Raw genomic sequence first — 19,495 nt, forward strand, 5'->3', positions numbered from 1 at the left:
AAATCTACAACTGGCTAATAAAAATAAAAATAAAAATTCTGGTGTGTTTCCCATCATTTAAATATACCTTTTGCAGAGCAGGTGCAGTTCAGTGGCTGAGTGCCTGCTTCACATGTATGAGGTCCCAGATTCGATCCCCGGTACCTCCTTGTGATGGTTAGGCTATTTTATCAAATCGGCCAAATAACTGTGCCCAGTTCTTTGGTAAAGCTAGCACTGGGCGAACTGTAATACAAAGGCATTTATGTATGGACTTTAGTCACCACTGACTTTACTGCAGTGGTAAATCATAGATAGCTGTTATAATTACATCTATTAGGGAGATTATAATCAGCCGTGAGTAATGCTTAACCCAATCAGTTGCATGCCTTAAAAGGGGAAGTGATTCCAGCACTGAGAGAATTTCCCAGCTTGTCTTTGGACAGCCAACATCTCCCAGAACTCATCAAGAACCTTCATTGGACTTTCACTGCAGCCCTTGGTTCAGCCTGCCTGCGGAACCTGGACTTGTGCATCCCCACGGCTGCATGAGAGACTCATAGAATCGCATACTATTGACAGATGTCTCTTGCTGATTCTGTTTCCCTAGAGAACCCTAATACATTCCTAAAATGAATGAATGAATGAATCTTGTCTTTACCTTCATTCTAAGCGTATAAAAACAAAATTTTGCTGTATTTTAAAAAATCACTTCATTTTTATTAACTTTGAAACTTTATTTAACTTTCTCTAGGCAAAAGATTCAAGGAAAATTGTTTAGTAAATAAACACAAATTATGTAAGTTTAAAAACCCTATTTTCCCAGTTACACAGGACCACTAACTGAGCAGCTGCAAAAGGCTCAACTCTTGAGAAAGGTTTCTGAACTAAGCCAACATCAGCATGAGCCTCTCCAGCATTATCCTCCATTACTGACCAGCAATATGCTGCTGCCATTCTTCTCAAATCCCTCCTATCACACTCATCTTCGTACAAACATGCAGTCACATGCAAATAATTTCAATTTTATATAATCATCAAGCAATTGAGTTCCCATTTACCATATGGAGGACCCGGTTAGATCCCCAGGTCCTCCTTGTAAAAAAAGAAAAATAAGTGGCACAGACCTGCATGGAGTGGAGTGGTGAAGCAACTCACCAAAAAGATGATGATGCAACCAGATTAAAAGAAAATCATCAAAGCAAAACAATTTAGCAAGATTTTTATTTGATCCAAAAATTATTTAAAACAAACTCTAGCAGAATTTCAAATATGAAGTAATAACCCAAGAAAACAGGTTTATTCCTGACACTTCTTGATCTCAAGGCATTTTACATTGGGGCCTCACACGCTAATGAAGTAGGGCAATTTAACGGGTTGTTTTTCCCATCAGTAAACCCCACCTCCTGTCTAGCAGCATAGGTACTTAATAGTCAACTGGAACTCCAGAGGAGAAATAGAATAAAAATCTAGTTGGATCGCAAAGGTTAAATAACAAAATTAGCTGGAGACCCTATGTACTCCAAGGGATAAGGATATCTGGTTTTATAGACTTTCTGCAGCAAGTGTTCATCTAATAAGAAGCTGGCTAGGCAATTATTTATTGTAGTGCTACAGCCATCTTTGTTTCAGATGCCAAGGCTTTTATTCAAATACTAAAATCTACTGTTTATTCAGCCAACTTATTTGTCTTAAAGTATCACAACATAAAGCATAACAATCAGAAGGAACAGAGTACATTTATACCAACATTTCTTTCTTTCTTTAAAATATCAAACTTTCCTAAGCCTCAAATATTTGGGCATTTAAGAACATGCCCTTGTGATTCAGACCGTGAAATGTATGTGCAAATAAGTATTCTAAAGGGAACAAAAAGCAGGATTACTGAAAAAATATATTCCACAGTCATGTTATTCAGAAAAGTAAATTTTGCTTTAACTAAGAGTCCTTTCAGTTCTCTAGAGTGAAATTATATAGACCATGATGCTCTTCCTGCTTTAAAGAGAAAGTGATACATTCCCTTTGCAAGAAATTTCACCACAGCAACCATTCTGCATTAATCACAATGAAACCTGCATCTTCTGATTTTCCAGAGACCACTTTTACCTCAAGAACTCAGAAAAATCTCTAAGCAGAACAGTTAACTCAAAAGCTAAGGCAGGCGAAGTGGACTTGGCCCAATGGGTAGGGCGTCCGCCTATCACATGGGAGGTCCGCGGTTCAAACCCAGGGCCTCCTTGACCCGTGTGGAGCTGGCCCATGCGCAGCACTGATGTGCGCAAGGAGTGCCCTGCCACGCAGGGGTGTCCCCGCGTAGGGGAGCCCCACACGCAAGGAGTGTGCCCCGTAAGGAGAGCTGCCCAGTGTGAAAGGAAGTGCGGCCTCCCCAAGAATGGCGCCACACACGCGCAGAGCTGACACGATGACACAACAAAAAGAAACACAGATTCCCATGCCACTGATAAGGATAGAAGCGGTCACAGGGGAACGCGCAGCGAATGGACACAGAGAGCAGACAACTGAGGGGGAGGAAAGAGAAATAAATAAAAATAAATAAATAAATCTAAAAAAAAAAGCTAAGGCAATGAAGCTAAAAGGACTCGAAGAAAGGTTCAACTTTGTAGTAAGATTTGTGAAAATGGGAACTATAAGCAAAACTCAAAATGTGCTAAAGTTAACAAAGCTCAAATAAGGAATCAAAGCAGGAACATTTTATGTTTTAAAATTCTAAGCAAGGGAGAGGAAGTGGTTCAAGTGGTTGAGCACCTCCTTCCCACAAGGGAGGTCCCAGGTTCAGCCCCGATGCCTTTTTTTAAAAAGATTTATTTATTTCTCCCGCCTCCCACCGCCCCCGCACGCCCCAGTTGTCTGTTCTGTGTGTCTGTTTGCTGCGTGTTCTTCTTTGTCCACTTCTATCCTTATCAGTGTCACCAGGAATCTGTTTCTTTTTGTTGCATCATCTTGTTGTGTCAGCTCTCTGTGTGTGCAGCGCCATTCCTGGGCAGGCTGAACTTTCTTTCGCCCTGGGTGGCTCTCCTTACGGGGTATGCTCCTTGCGCGTGGGCCAGCTCCACATGGGTCAAGGAGGCGCGGCGTTTGAACCGCGGACCTCCCATGTGGCAGACCGACGCCCTAACCACTGGGGTAAGTCCGCTTCCCCCGAAGCCTCTTAAAAAACAAACACACAACAACAACAAAAAACAAAAAAACAAATGAAAAACCCAACTCAGGGGAGCTAATGTGGCTCAGTGGTTGAGCGCTGGCTTCCCACATACAAGGTCCGGATTTCAATCCCCAGCCCTAGTACCTAAAAAAAAAGAATTCTAAGCAAAACAGTTATGCCTTTCTAGCTTAATAAACATGAAATGAATTAGTAATTACTCAAATCTCACTGTGTGCACATATAAACTCAAGCACACACATGTACAATGTATACTCCAGTACACCTGTGTGAACACACATGCTCACACCTATTGTTCAGAATACTTTATTAACTAGAAAAGATAATTTCCAGACCATTTTGGATGTTGTTTTATTATTTTTTTAAGATTTATTTATTTTACTTCTCTCCCCTTCCCCCCTGCAGCTGTCTGCTCTCCATGTCCATTCGTTGTGTGTTCTTCTGTGACAGCTTCTATCCTTATCAGCGGCACCAGGAATCTGTGTTTCTTTTTGTTGCGTCATCTTGTTGTGTCAGCTCTTGGTGTGTGCGGCAGGCTGCACTTTCTTTCGCACTGGGCGGCTCTCCTTACGGGTTGCACTCCTTGCTCGAGGGGCTCCCCTACGAGGGGGACACCCCTGCGTGGCAGGGCACTCCTTGCGCGCATCAGCACTGTGCATGGGCCAGCTCCACACGGGTCAAGGAGGCCCTGGGTTTGAACCGCCGACCTCCCATGTGGTAGGCAGACGCCCTATTCATTGAGCCAAGTCTGCTTCCCTATTTTGTTTAAAAAAGCATCAGTTAATGAAAAATGCTGAAATGGGGATTAGAAAACAAGAGTGTGAAGACAGAGAAACTCAAAGTCAATGATTTAAAAATAAAAATATTCTTTCTCTAACGTTAGCTCTTCACTGTCTAAATCTCAAAGACTTAATATGGAATTATCTGTTTGGCTCAACTGTGGTTTAGAGGACACTTGTGTAACTTATGGACTTGAGTATGAATGACCGATCTTCCCTTCACACAAACTGAAAAGTCGAAGGTTAAGTCACTTCTTTCTGACTTGCAACAGTACCTTTCTCAACTGCTAAATGCTGTGAGTGCTTTCAGGACAGAAGAAAGCAACAGATCATCTGGGGGTCAAATTTACTTTTTATTTTTTAAGTTATGAACAGTAGAGGCAGGACACTAAATGTGCTACACAATTAAGGGCCTCTATTAAAGCCGAGGCATCAGTTTTTAAATATTAAATAATTTAACATTTAAATAAAAAAGGTAAGGGCAATCAAGCCAAGCCATCTCAAGCAAGCCTTTACTAATTACCATCCCTCTGGAAGAGGTCAAGGGTCAACCTGAAAACCTGGCACACTTTTTTTTAATTAAATTTTTTCAAGTTTTTTATTCATACATGAACTCACACAAACAAGTGTATAGTAAAAGTTGTGAACTTACAAAACAAACATGCATATCATCATACAGGACTCCCATACATCAACCCACTACCAACACCTTGCATTTGTTTTGAAACATTTGTTACAAACATTTGTTATAAACTATGAAATAGCATCATTAAAACATGAGATTATTCATTTGAATAAACCTACCAAGTGGAGAAGTGGATTTCTGTTCTGAACAATAATTATATTTTTATTCTATTATATATAGTATTCAGTTCAGTAACTATTTTTGAGTTGCAGATGAGTAATTTTTTTTCCTTTCATTTTTCACACTTTCCCATTTTTCAGTAATGAGTACATTTTAGCTTTTTAAAACCTTCTATTATCTTTTTTTTTACATTTTACCTTTATGGGAGGAATAATAAAAACTATTTACATAAATCCAATTAGAACTACATTCTGTATTTACAGTCAATATTTAGTTATTCAACAAATTTTTATTGAAAGGTTACTACATGGAAGACAGAAAGGAAGCAAAAAGTTATTTAAATATAATAAAAGATTTCCTGCCCATGGGAGCTTAAAATCAAGTGTAATGATGGTGGTTGGGGAGGAGGGTTTGGAGGGATTTAGGATAAACGGCTATAAAGCAACGTAAAAGAAATTAACACCAATAAAAATAAAAGAGAGGAGGAACAGATTACATCTAGCTGGAAGAATCAGTAAAATATCCATGGAGAAAACAGTCTTTAAGGATGAAAAAGATGGGTAGTGAGGAAAGAGGTCAAGGAGAGAGGCATATGGAACAGCTGCCTAAGGTTGTGACTAATATGGATAAAGCATAAGTCATAAAAGTTAGATAAGAGTTCTTAAGAGTAGAGAAATCCAGCCTCCAGATAAATGTGTATTACACCCAAGCCAGGAAAGTCTCACCATTAATCACCCCAACAATTCATTGTTTACACCAAAGGTAAGCTATGGACTATAGTTTGTAGTAATATTTTGACAATGCTCTTGCATAGTTTGTAACAAATGTTCCACAACAATGCAAGGTGTTGGTGGAGGGGAAATGTACGGGGACACCTATATGATGTTATGCATGTTTATTTTGTAAGTTCACAACTTTCACTGTACATTTATTGTTTATGTATGTTCATGTATGGATATACTTCAATAAAAATATATATTTAAAAAACAACACAATGCATTGCAGGAGTTAAGGCATTAGGAGGTCCCCAGAAGGGAAGGATGGCCTGAGGCTATCAACGTCATAGTTGCACACTGACAACTAGGCTCCTTGCCACCTTTAAGTAAGGGACTGTGCTCAACTATTTGGCCTAGGTATAGCTAATAACTTAATAGTATTTAGACTCAGGAAAAACCACTTTTGTAAAAGAAATTTTTAAATTATAATTTCTAAATTGAAAGGCAAGGTAGTATACTGGGCAAAGGCATGGACTTTGTAGTTAGATCTGGGTTCACACTCTAGCTCCAACACTATGATGAGGTGTACTAAGGGTATCTCTTCACGTGTAAATGAGAATATCATCATCTACTTTGCAGGGCTGATGCGAGGAAGAGAGATAACGCATTAAGAGAGCCTGCCACAGTGCTCAGTTCATAACAAACCTTCTAGACATGAGAGCTATGTCTATCTTTAAGAAAGACCAAAAGCAGCAAATAGAACAGTCTAGCCTGTAGCAGTCAGGGGAAAAAGGTTTTGATGATTGTTAAAAGGCTGCAAGCTCTATAAATACTAGTCTGTAGTCACAACCAAAGCGCAATTTCCACTCACAGATAATGTATAAGGAACAAGTGGTCCATTCAGCTTTTTCAGTCCCATATCCATCACAATTCAATACTCAGTAAACACCTAACCGTAACATTTTCAAATACAGAGGGATATATATATATCTTCAAAAATATACAAGGGAAAAAAAAGTCACTTGCACTATGAAGAAAAGGATTAGTTTTGTTAGTTTTGTTTTTTTCTTTTTCCAGATGTGACCCTGAAGTAATATTACTTAACAAATATCTCTTTAAGTGCCTGCTGCCTACCAGGTGTCAGGGTTCAGACTTAGAAATTTCTCACTTTACGCCTAGAATGGGCCAGTGCCTTCTTGTGGTATTAAAACACTGCACAGGGAAACGGACTTTGGCCCAGTGGTTAGGGCGTCCGTCTACCACATGGGAGGCCCGCGGTTCAAGTCCCGGGCCTCCTTGACCCGTGTGGAGCTGGCCCATGCGCAGTGCTGATGCGCGCAAGGAGTGCCGCGCCACGTAGGGTGTCCCCCGCGTAGGGGAGCCCCACGCGCAAGGAGTGCACCCATAAGGAGAGCCGCCCAGCGCGAAGGAGGGAGCAGCCTGCCCAGGAATGGCGCCGCCCACACTTCCCGTGCCGCTGACAACAACAGAAGCGGACAAAGAAACAAGAAACAAGATGCAGCGAAGGGACACAGAAAACAGACAACCAGGGGAGGGGAGGGGAATTAAATAAATAAAAATAAATCTTTAAAAAAAAAAAAAAAAACACTGCACAGGTGATTCTAAGGTTCACGATAAATTGAGACTCAGCGACCTAGCCAATAAGGGCTCAAAAAGGCCTGCTGGATAGAAGCATTCCACAATCCTGATGATTCTGCCTCTGAAATGCCTCTTGCACCAGTCAATCTTGTTTTCCATTCATTCCCAAACTTGATCATTCTCTTATATTTCCTAGGCTGGCTAATGGCAGCCCCTCTACTCATTTTTCCAGGCTAGAACCCTTAAGGAATAAGCAATCTTCCAGGTGCAAAATTTCAAAATGAACTTCAATTCCTCTCTCTTTCACCCTCTATGTACAATTATTACTAAGTCCTGTTGACTATGTCTGCAATGGGTCTAAAGTCCAACTGCCCTAGTTAAGGCCTTTTCTGGCTCAGACTATTTCAGTCACTTCCCTAACTGGTCTTCTGACTCCTGTTCTCCCATTATACTCTCTGTAGATATTTGTTTTTGTTTTTGCTTTTGAAAACATTGTAAAGTTGTACCACATGTAAAGGAATCCATGTTACTCCTCTAGTCAAATACCTTCCATGTATATATACTTACTTGCCTGTATAGGTAGAAAAAATCTCTAGAAAGAAGGATACACAAGAAACTGATAGCACTGGATCTTAAAAAGGAACAGAGATCAGGGCATGAGGGAGACTTTTCATTGTGCACCCTTATTATACCTTGTGAATTTTTTTATCATCTGAATGTTATGCCTCTTCAAAACCAAACCAAACACAACAAAAGCAAAAACATCTTATATAGCTTCTTACCAAAAATAAACAACCACTAAAAAACACCCACCCAATTCCTTAACATAACAAATGTGACTTCAACAATCTGGTCTCAACCTATTTTCCAACATCAATTTTCAAAAGCTCCCCTTCTCCCCATTCTACCTGCCCTAACTGTTAACTCTCTAGCCACAAAACTGTTGGCGTTTGGGGGATCTACTTCTTATGCCTGTTATGACCCCTCAATCTAGAGTCTTACCATTCTTCTCCCCCCTTGCCTCAATTTACCGAAAAAACCATCTTTTGAGGCCTGGCTGTGTTTCCACACACCTTACGGGTATTCTTTTACACTGTAGCATCTGTTTGCCTTCCCCACCAGACTAAGGAAACTTCAGGGTTGAAGTCTGTTTTGTTCATCTTGGTCTTCTCCATAGTACCTGATAGGGACTTATACATAACAAGGAACAAGAAAACAATGAATTCAGTTGAATGTACTGAAAAGTTAGAATACCAATGCTCTGATATACTTTCTGAGAATTCCAAAAAGAGAAGGGGCCCATTATCTGATCCTAGTGTTGCCCCAGGTATCGTGCCCTGGGAGCAGAGTCCCACACAAGATGCTCCTCTCACAGAACAGTAATAGGAAAGACATGATGGAAAAAAACATTTGAAAAGGAGTCTGGAGATAATGCTATGGTCAGTTTTTTGTTTTGTTTTGTTTTGCCACTAACTGGCTATAGGACACTGGCCAAATCACTTCTCTAGCTTTAGTGTTTCTCATCTGTGAAAGAGGGGGAGGAGGACAAACTTGTTCTAGGGTCCCTTTTTCAGGTTTAAGACTCTGGGATTCTAAATCACACTGCAAGAAAAAGGGAGCTTGTTTCAGAAACTCTGTATAAAATAAATGCTAACACATATGGCTATACTTTACATTTCACATACAGTACTACTTTTACTGAACCCACTAGTTTTGAAGTAAAGGCTCCATTCAGGCTTTCCAATTTATCCTTCTAATTATCACACTATAACGTATATTTTCAGAGAATTTTCAATAATGATGCAGAGAGTAAAAACATGGCCTTTGTCCTTTTACTTCAGTTTTAACCTCTTGAATAAAATATTGGAAGCCCTGTAAACTACTACCAAAAAGTCAAGCCAACAATTTTTCATTTTGAATGTTGATTTTATTTTATTTCATTTTTTTAATTTTTAGGAGATACCAGGGGTTAAACCCAGGACCTTGTACATGGGAAGCAGATGCTCAACCACTTGAGCTACATCAGCAACTCTTGAATGCTGATTTTAAAAAGACGGCTATAGATTAAGATTAAGTGGCTTCATGGAATTCAAATGATGCACAAGTAAATTAATATGTATATGTGGATGTATTTACAAACCATACTAACCTTGTTATTCAAAGACCATTGATTGTTCAGTGAACTCTGCTTACATTAGCAAGAAAAACAATGATAGGATCAAAGTTGCTGCTCAAAGAACAAGACAAGTGAATTTTTTAAAATAACACATGTGTAAGACATTCCTGATTCGAAGAAACACTGAAGAACATATTACCAATTACTAAAAGCCATGAACAGTTTTCTAGCTCTTGTAGAAATAGCTCAAATCTATTTTCTTAATCAAAACTTCTGACCAAACACATATGATGTGAAAACAGAAGGACTTTTTGTTTGCTTCATTCAGCATACCTAACATTTTGCATCTACGTCAAATGACAGCAGAGACTAATGCTGATAATCTGAAAAATTTGCTGGCTGATGGCATCATTGAAAAACCAAAATGTACAGTTATATATAGCAGCCCAAAAAGAGCTAAATTCACTTTCTTTGCAAAATAGTCTGTAAATGAGTAAAAGAAAAATTAGTGCAAAAATATGTCAATATTGGCCTGAGTAAAAATAGTCCTGAACCCTTCAACAGAAAGCGCTCTTTGTAGTAAGCCACTTTTGTAGCTCTGGCAAAGTTTTTGCAGTCACTTTGCAGTCCTTGGAATCCATACCAACAATTCAATCAATTCTGGAACTATTCACCAGCTACAAACTTACTCTCACCAAAAACAACTGTTTAAGAACCACGTAGATTTACAGATTGTTTAATGTGAGGAATCAACAATGAGCTTACCTATGAGAGCAATCTGATAGCAATTGGAAAAATAAAACCTTTCTGGAAGGCATCATGGTAATAATCATATCAGAGACCTTGTAAATGTTCAAAGCCTTTACTCAGGAACTCCTCTTTAACGAATATATCCTAGAAAAATATTCAGATGTAAAGAGATATTCACTGTTATTAATAAAAAGAAAATTGGAAGCAATCTAACAGAGAACTGGTTAAATAAATTATGGACTATGCACCCAGTACAATATGATGCAGTAATATTTATCAGCTTGGAAACAGGCTCAATTTACATTAAATGGAAATAACATTACAAAGCAGAAAATACATTAATAATGTGTATATACAGAGTTGTACATACCCAAAGACTGGAGGGAACAAAGCTGAGTATAGCCACGTTACAAGTGTTTTACGCTGTGCTTTTCTGAACATGTGTTACTTTTAATAAGCACAGAACAAAACCATTTATTTAAAAACAACCAGGAGACCCAGGTTCAAACCTCAACCACAATACTGACCGTGACAAACTTCAGCTATAATACTAGCTGTGCCGACCTGACTGACCATGAGTCAACTTCATAGATGAGGAAATAGAATTAGATTAAGTAGAAATAAGAACGTTTATTTCATAGAATTATGAAGATTAAGTAAGGTTAAAAATCATTTTTATAAAATATAAAGCACTAAAATAAAGTAGGTAAGAGAGTAGAATCTGATTTTGTGTTAAGTATTTATACTTAGAAGAAAACAGAAAAGGGGGAAATGGCAAAGACAAATGAGTTTATATGGCTAAGAGTCCTCAAAAAAGAGTCAGGGGAAGCAGACTTGGCTCAATGGATAGGGTATTCGCCTGCCACACGGGAAGTCCGAGGTTCAAACCACTGTCCTCCTTGACCCGTGTGGAGCTGGCCCATGCGCAGTGCTGATCCACGCAAGGAGTGCCCTGCCACGCAAGGGTGTCCCCAGCGTAGGGGAGCACCACACACAAGGAGTGTGCCCTGTAGGGAGAGCTGCCCAGGGCAAAGGAGAGTGCAGCTTGCCCAGGAATGGCGCCGCACACACGGAGTTGATAGAGCAAGATGACATAGCAAAAAGAAACATGAATTCCCAGCGCTGCTGATGAGGATGGAGGTGGTCACGGAGGAACGCGCAGCGGGTGGACAGAGAGAGCAGACAACGGGGGGGGGGGATAAATTAAAAAAAAAAAAGTCAGGTCATCAGAGGGGTCATGCTTACACACGCCTCAGCAGGACCCCAGAAAAAGCCAAAGTAGATACAATTCTAGGTACTGGTTCTCCTGAAGGCTACGGAGACCCAGAGGGTATACAATCATGGCAGATGAATTTGGGGTTCTGTGTCATGTCAGAGGACCCTACTCTGGAATTTGTGCTCCTTTGTGATGGAGCTGGACTTAGATGTCTCTTCTGTCACTTTTACTGAACCTGTGGTTGGCGCTAGGGATGGTATATACTCAGGGGACTTGGATCTCTGGACTGCCCATGTGCCAGTTCGGCCCTGAGCCTCAGCAGAGTTGCTACTCCTACTCTCTGGTTCATTGGACTTACCCAGGTCAGCTAAAAGGGAGGTGAAGATGGTCAACCACCACACCAGGGAGTCAAGAGTGCCTACAACTGCAAGCAGGAGAATTGTATCCATCATCCATGTGGAATCTAAGCCCCGTCTTGATCTAGAGGTAGAGTGGACACCACCACCATCCCAGAGTCCACAGAATGGAGGAATAAAATATGGATTAGAGTGGACTTACTGATATTCTTCTATAAAAGTATTGTGACTAATAGAAGAAATTGTAGCATTAAGGTGGAGAGAGTGGCCACATGGTTGCTGAGGTCAGGGAGAGGGAAGAAGAGATGTGATGTGGGGGCATTTTTGGGACTTTTGAGTTGTCCTAAATGGTACTGCAGGGTCAGATGCTAGACTTTATATATCCTGCCATAACCCACTGAAATGTACTGGGGGAGAGTGTGAACTACAGAGTAAACTATTATTCATGTGGTACAGCAGTGCTCCAAAATGTGTTCACCGAGTGCTATGAGTGTGCCGCAACGATGGGAGAGGTTGTTGGTGTGGGAAGAGTGGGGTGGGGAGGTGGGGGGTATACAGGAACCTCTTATGTTTTTTAATGTAACATTTTTCATGAGGTAAATATCTACAAAAAAAATACAATTTACAAAAATGATGGGGGTAGGGGGGTGGGGAGTGGGTTTTATGGGAACCTCTTCTGTTTTTTAACGTTAACTTGTGATCTATTAACTTTAAATTTTAAAAAAGTATTAAATTTAAAAAAAGAAACAGAATGAAGTACTTTCACTCTTTAAAGAAATTTTTCTGCACCCTTCCACCTATCCACTTCGAAATCCTGTTTGGAAAAAAAAAAAAAATCCTGTTTGGAGACTTATTCAAAAGCATTTAGGGTGGTATATGGAAACTATTTTATGCATAACTTTTCTCTAAACCCACAACTTCTCTAATTGAAAAAAAGGTACAAAAGCATTCAGCAACTATTTCTTGATTTTTTTTTTCCCTTAAATTTTAAAGCAAATTTGAAAGAGCCACGCTGATTGCTAACTCAAGTTGAAATGTACAGTTAGTTGCTTGTTATCAGCCCAATGCCCTATGCAGGGGGTGAGTATTACAAAAGTCTTGATTTATGATTCTGATTTTGTGAACTGTGTGAACTGTTTAGCAATAGGAAACAAATGATTTGAGATCTCAGGGAAATGTAGACTCCCTATCAGCTTTTTAAAATATCTGACAACTCCCAAACAAAATCAATAAAGCTTATTACGAACAAAAAAAATTAGGTTCCAGGACACCACTTTTTAAAACTGATTTTGAAAGGCAACTACAATGCACACCTTTTTTCAACTAAGGAGAACTTCTGGTAGCATTATCCCCAGGAAAGGCCTCTTTGAAGGGCGCGGGGACTTAGAGAAAATTATATTGACATTTAGCTTGAACTTGACATAAGTGCTTGCATACTGAAAGGACAGGGCTGTAGGTCAAATCTAACCTTATGTAGTGCTTTCTGAGTCACACACTAGTACAAACTCAATTTGGATACTGCTGCAACCATTCAGGTTATATATTGCCCAGTTTCATGAAGCAGTGCTAAAGTTCAGGAAACAACCTCCTCCTACCTAAGCTCTCCCAAAAAACCCCATGGCAACCAGTTAACATCTGCATCCTACCTTCTGCTACAAACTAAAACTTCTTTACAAAAATGTGTTTCATAGCAGCATTGTTCATAACAGCCAAAAAGTGGAATCATATCAATATTCATCAACGGATGATTAGAAAAGCAAAATGTGTTATATCTACACAATGAAATATTATTCAGCAATAAAATGGAATGAAGTTATACCACTGACAAACCTTGAGAACATTATGTTGAGTGAAATCAGCCAGACACAAAAAGGCAAATATTGTATGATTCCATTTACATGAAGTATCTAAAATAAGCAAATTCACACAGTCTGAAAGTAGATATGAGATTACCAAGGGTAGGTGTAATGAGGAGTTACTGTTTAAGGAACAGAGTTTCTGTTGGCATGATGAAAAAAATTAATAATGAAAGTTGGTGATAGCACAACATGTAAATGTAATTAATAGCACTGAATTGTACACTTAAGAATAGTGAAAATGGCAAATTTTATATACATGTTATCACAATTTTTAAAAAGGACAAAGCTTGAAATTATTTTGTTAAATGAAATTGTAGCAAGTCACAGAAGGGTGCATATTGTATCATTTTTCCAGAATAGGTAAATTCACAAAGACAGAAAGTAGACTAGTCTGAAAGAGGAAGACAGAAAGTGACTGCTAATGGGTAATGGAGGGACGGAGGTATTCTGGAATTAGTGGTGATGGTTGGACACATTGTGAATATACTAAATGCTACTAAATTACTCACTTTTTTAAAAGGTCAATTTTTATGTACATTAAATATATATCTCAATTAAAAAAAAAACAACCAGGGTTATGCCTGCTGTCAACAGGTAGATCAAGCTGGAATTTTGGCTTTGAGAAAAGAGAAATATGACTAAATAATGAGATTGATTTTCAGACATGCTGAAATCTAGCTGAGGGAAATTCCAAAGAAGACTTCTTATAAAAGTCTGAATTGAGCACACCCACTCTCCCAAGGTGACTACTTAAAAGGCCAAATCACTTCCATATACTAAAGAAGTTCTACTAAATATATTAAAATTATTGCAACTGTGTGAAAACATCAAATTCTACCTAATTCATTCACTCCCTAAATTAAAATTTATATTGTTCACATAATCCTTATACCTTAAGACAACTACTTTTAAGACTGGCATTTCTCACAATGCCTCTAAATCCTGGCCACAATAAAAATCATATCCAGAAGCTGCAATATGAAATTGTTCTAATTTCTCTTTTAGCCTTCGAATTAAATCAAGTTTAAATAAACATCCCACAGTTGTATATGAAATGCTTTACAACTCAATATTCAGAGGTCAGAATTTACACGGCACAGACCATGCTGTCAATCATTTCAGTCATGAGTCAAAGAGTGAATAAAGAAGTGATAAACACACACACACACCCAAGGGTGAAAAGCATAAGAAGGACAAAAATATCAGAAGGCAGCCTGATTTTGAATTCACATATATGTCAAGAAAACTTTACCACTGGTATAATGGAAAGAGTACTGGAAAGGGGAATCTAGGTGCTAGTTACAGTTTTAAAACTATTAACCAGTAAAGTAACCTTAGGGAAGTCATTTGACCCTAAGCAGGCTTCCATTTTTTCATCAGTAAAATGAAAGAAGTGGACTCCAGGATCCCTTCATCAGAGAACTCTTTAAAAAAAGTTTTTGGCTCTATTGTTAAGTAGCTTAGGGGCGTGGAAGACCCAGCAATTATACACTAGGCAAGTTTCATATTTTTCTGTACCTAAGAAGCCACGTAGAGTAATAAGAGAACTCAGGATTAGAAACAGGGAAGGAGGAAAAAGAAAAGTGTACATAGCTCCTGCTGGTACTGGTTCACTCTTGTTGGACCTGATAAAGGGTAAGCACCTTTGCCAAGTTTCCAGGGATAGGAATGATTCCTGTGTCTTACCACACCCACCACAGTTGGTTCTTCCTAAAAGAAATCCAGAGGGGACTCTACAAAAATGTTGTGAAGCATCAAGTACTTTTAGTCACTGCATGACTAATAGAACAATTCTAAATTAAAGAAACAAAACCGTTTTCTCTTCCTCATACAAAAAGAAATATGCAGCTTTCAGCCCAACCAACCACTGAATCCTAGATGACCACAGTGAAGAATCTGATTTGCACAGAGAGTTAGCAATAAAAACACAGTGTCAACCCAAAGAAAATGAATCATCTATAGAACTAGAAGTTTTGAGGTACAGAAGAAGTTCAACATAACTTTATTATTTTGTAGGCTTATAACACAATTTAGTTTGTAACTTCAACTTCTAGAGAAGAAAGCAATTATTATAGACCGCTGAGACTCATCACCTCCTTCACAGCAAAAGATAATCAAACCAGCCTGTGATAGCACAGTGTCAACAAAGAGAAGTCACTACCCTATGAAGTAGCAGGCAATGCCCAATTGAGGCTGGCTCATTAAGTTGTTTCAAAGTGCCTCCCAATATAGCTCCTCAAAACCGGACAAGCCTAGAGAACCTGTGCCCACTCCAATCCCCCACTGTTTTACCTCATGATATAAACAGTTTAGAGAAATTTGGCTTTGAGGTATAAGCTACACATACACATTTTAAAAATAGTTCTTTGTCAAATATGGCCAAAGACTGTCCCTAGGTCACAAGCAACCAACCATTTGCCTGATTATGCCTAGTGGAAGGTTACAGAGCTGGGGTTCTTAATCTCGTATCCACCGAGGGACTGGTTCGTGGATCATGGATGGAACTTTATGGGATCAGTAAAGTTTCTAAAGTCTATGCAAAATTCTGTCTCTACGTACTTTTTTTTTTTTTTTTTTGAGAAAGAGCCCTTGGGTAGTCAAAAGATTCTCAGAGGAGGCTGTGCACCTAGGAAAGTTAAGGATTACTCCCTGATTTAGTACTAAACATATAACAGAAGAAATCAACTGAAGGTGTACATGTGAATAAGATGGGAAATAATGCCTGTTATTCAGGGTGCAAAATAACAAAGGGTGCCATCTTTTCAAAACATAAAGAATGGTTTTGATTATGGTCGGAATCTTTAATTCTTGAGGATCGGGCAGTCTATCCCTTCACCATCTAGTCTAGATGAGGAAAATGAGACCCAAGAGAGGCTCTTGCCCAAGACCACAGATCACAGAGTTAGTTAAGTGGCAAAGCTGAGTGTCAAATTAGGCCATTTTTTTCTGCCAGGATGCCAGTGCATGAAATTATGTTTTGTTTTTTTTTTCAGAATGGATTTGACCAAAATTTCCCCTATCTTTATTATAAATATCCCATGTCACTGAAGTTCTAATATCTAAAATCAAGCTTCAACATTGGAATTTTACACATTAAATTAAATAACCCCCGAATCATCAATCAAATCAGAAATCTTTCACAAAACCAGCACGAAGCATATTTTTATGGGGGACCGTTAGTGGCTTATTACCAGCGCCCCTCCCCCATCCCGCTGCTCTATGCGAATTGTCAAAGAAGCACAGGTCACAAACTCACTGTTTCTAAATATAATGGAAAAGGACAGCTACACACAGTCCTTTTTTTAAAAAAAGACACTGAGTCAGGGTCAAGCTGACTTCAGTTTGGATTTGCACAATTTCATTCTGCAAGTTTCCCTACCTGCTAAAGTCTCTCTCTTAAACATCAATAATGTTGTCTAAACACTAACTGACATTTTTCAACCCAGGTCATGGGGGTCATTCACAAATTAAATAGAGAACAACCTTTCCAGTCTCATGTTCATAAACGCTAAACGTGCAAGAACCAAAGATCGGAGGCAATCATTGAGATAAGATTAAAAAATAAGTAATATCATTAAATCTTTCTTTTAAAAAGATGGCGAACCATTTGTTTCAATGTCGAACGTTGCCTCAGCACGTATGTCAAGTAACCAAAAACTCAGTCTCACCTGAGTGAAACGAAAGTGATATTTGAATCCAAGTTCAATGTCAGCATGTCCTTCAACTTCAAAGGAAGTTATTTCGTTCATTAAGACATTTAACGGCTTACAATTTTATGGCGTACACGATGTCTCCGAAGACAAACATTATCATAGTTTCTGACTGCTTGTGAATTATATTCAGTCGTTCTGCAAGCTCCCACCCCAGTCTCCAAATACCGAAGGAGTAACTGAAATAGGGCCTTAGGAAGCACCTGTGGCCTGCACCGGCTTTACCCAACTCTCGAGGATTCCTAGGCTACAGCCGAGAGACAGATTTACCCGATCTGGTTTGGGTTAAGAAGACTCTCTTCCACCCCAAGTGACCTCAATGGACAAGATCGGAATGGGAGAATGCGTTACGAGTGTTTTGGGGGGTTTTTTCCCCCACCAGGCCAGCGGCCCCAGCAGCGAGTCCCCGAGAAGGATGGAGATGTGGTCACGATCGCGGCGGCGGAAGACTGCGGCTGCCTGGGCTCGCGACAGCCCGTCTGCTCGGGATCCCGCAGCCCGCGGCCGGGTCGAGGCGTCAGCAGCACGCGAACGAGCAGGGATCCCCGCAGCAGGGAGGGCAGAGGGAGGGCAGAAGAGCGAGGTTAGGAGCCTGCAGGTGTCGCCGGGGCAGAGGGAGAGGCCGCCCGGGGGCTGGCACAGCCAAGTGACTAAGAGAGCGGTTTCTGGAGTGGGGCAGACTGTCACTTTCTCGGGTTGTGTGACCTTGGGCACGTGGCTCGTCCGCTAGGCGCCTCAGTTTCCTCATCTCTAAAGTGCGGGGGGTAGGGGAGGAGGGGGCTTCAAGCCGAAACGCACCTCGTCGCTGGGCACCGCGCACGGCGCCCAGTAAGCGCTCCCTGCCTGCGGGTTACTACGGGCTCTCTGGCTCCTCTCCTCGCCCGGGAAACCGGGAAAGCCCCGGGCAGGGGAGTTCCCAGGAGGCGGGGCCGGGGCCGGGCCGGGGAGACCCCGGCCAGGACTCACCAAGCACGTCGGCGGAGCGGTGCCGGGCAACGAAGCACGCGTCGTCCCCGTAGCACGCGCCCTTCTTGAGGAGGCCCTTACGGAAGTCCTTGCCGAAGCCGCAGCCAGCGGTCACCAGCCCGTAGTCGCCGCTGCCGCCGCCGCCGGCCCTGGGGTCGGTCTGCGAGAGGCCGCCGAGCACGGCGCGGGCCACCAGCCGCCCGTACGAGAGGACCGAGAACATCGCCGCCGCCGCCCCCCCGAGGAGGCGGGGGGCCGGGGGAGCAGGAGGACGCGGAGGCCCGGAGCCGGCTCTCTCCTCAGCCGCAGTCGCGCCGCTGCCGCCGCCCGGCCGCTCCTCAGAGCGGCGCGCAGTCGCCGCCGCCGCCCCTGTCCGACGCGCGGGGCCTCGCACACGCTCCACCGCGCGGACCGGAGCCAGAGCGAGGTCAGAGCCAGCGGCTCATCCGACTCGGTCCGACTGGGGTCCCGGCTGCAGCCACTGCTGCCGCCGCCATCTTCCGTTTCACGAGCGTGTTCCGGGCCGTGCCGGGAGCACCGCCCCCCCTCTGGCCCCGCCCCTGGGCCCGCCCTTGAGCCGCGGCCTATGCCCAGGCCCCGCCCCCTGGGCGCGCTGCCCTATGCAGTCACCGAGATCGAGCGTGCGCAGAGAGTGTGGACGCAATGTCTCCTGGGAGCTGTAGTCGGGTGTTGTAGTCGCTTCTGACTTGGCTGCCTGGGATCCACAACCTGAGATTCAGAGTCTAACTTAAGACTTATTGAGAATTACTGGTGGGCTGTTTTGAGGGTTGCCCCCCCCCCTGTAGTAACCATAACTTTTAAAGGTTATTGTTTTGACTAATACCACCATCCCTTTGAGCAAACATCGGAAAGAAACAAGGACCAGATCACATAATTTTATTCAGTATTGTATAATACTGAGAGATCGAGGTATACAAATCTAATGAGGCCTCCAGAATTTACGTACTGGAAGAGTTCAGGAATGGCAGTCTGGTTGGAAAGAGACTTTTTACTCGTCCTTTTGTTGCCGGAACACTCTGGGTTTCTAGGTTCTAGACTATGTCACGTAAAGGAATTTAAGGACAAGCCATAGGGTAGGCAAGCAAGTACAGAGGTTAAGAAACTAGAAAATGTGAAAGTATACACCCAAAACATGGGTGTGGACTTGCTCCAGGCAAGAGAAGTGGGCAAAGTGGGGCCCTGGGGTAAGTCTTTTCAAGGCCTTTCATCCCTCTCCCCCATACCACAGGATCTCAGCTCTTTGCTGTCTTGATTGCTTCCCTTTCTACCTTCACTTAGCTAGAGGGATCCCACCCCTGTTTATGGTTAACTCTAAACTTGACCTCACCCTTGTGTATGCTTGCTATTGTGATGGTAATTCTAGATTGAGCTCACCCTTTGAGTATACTTACATTCCACCCACCTCTATTTAATATCCATATGAAAGACCTTGTAACTGACCT

The 19,495-nt window shown here is 41.5% G+C and overlaps 1 protein-coding gene across 1 annotated transcript in view; it reads right to left on the bottom strand.

The window, feature by feature from the left end:
- Window positions 1–18,595, bottom strand: part of PPTC7 (protein phosphatase targeting COQ7) — a 53,935-nt gene extending 35,340 nt beyond the window's left edge. The window contains exon 1 of the mRNA XM_004483008.5: window positions 18,033–18,595. Coding sequence (XP_004483065.1) covers window positions 18,033–18,255 — 223 coding nt within the window. The 5' untranslated portion in view covers window positions 18,256–18,595. The remainder of the gene's footprint in view (window positions 1–18,032) is intronic.
- Window positions 18,596–19,495: the final 900 nt, after the last annotated feature.

This window comes from Dasypus novemcinctus, chromosome 19 (genome assembly GCF_030445035.2).
Source record: "Dasypus novemcinctus isolate mDasNov1 chromosome 19, mDasNov1.1.hap2, whole genome shotgun sequence".
NCBI lineage: Eukaryota > Metazoa > Chordata > Mammalia > Cingulata > Dasypodidae > Dasypus > Dasypus novemcinctus.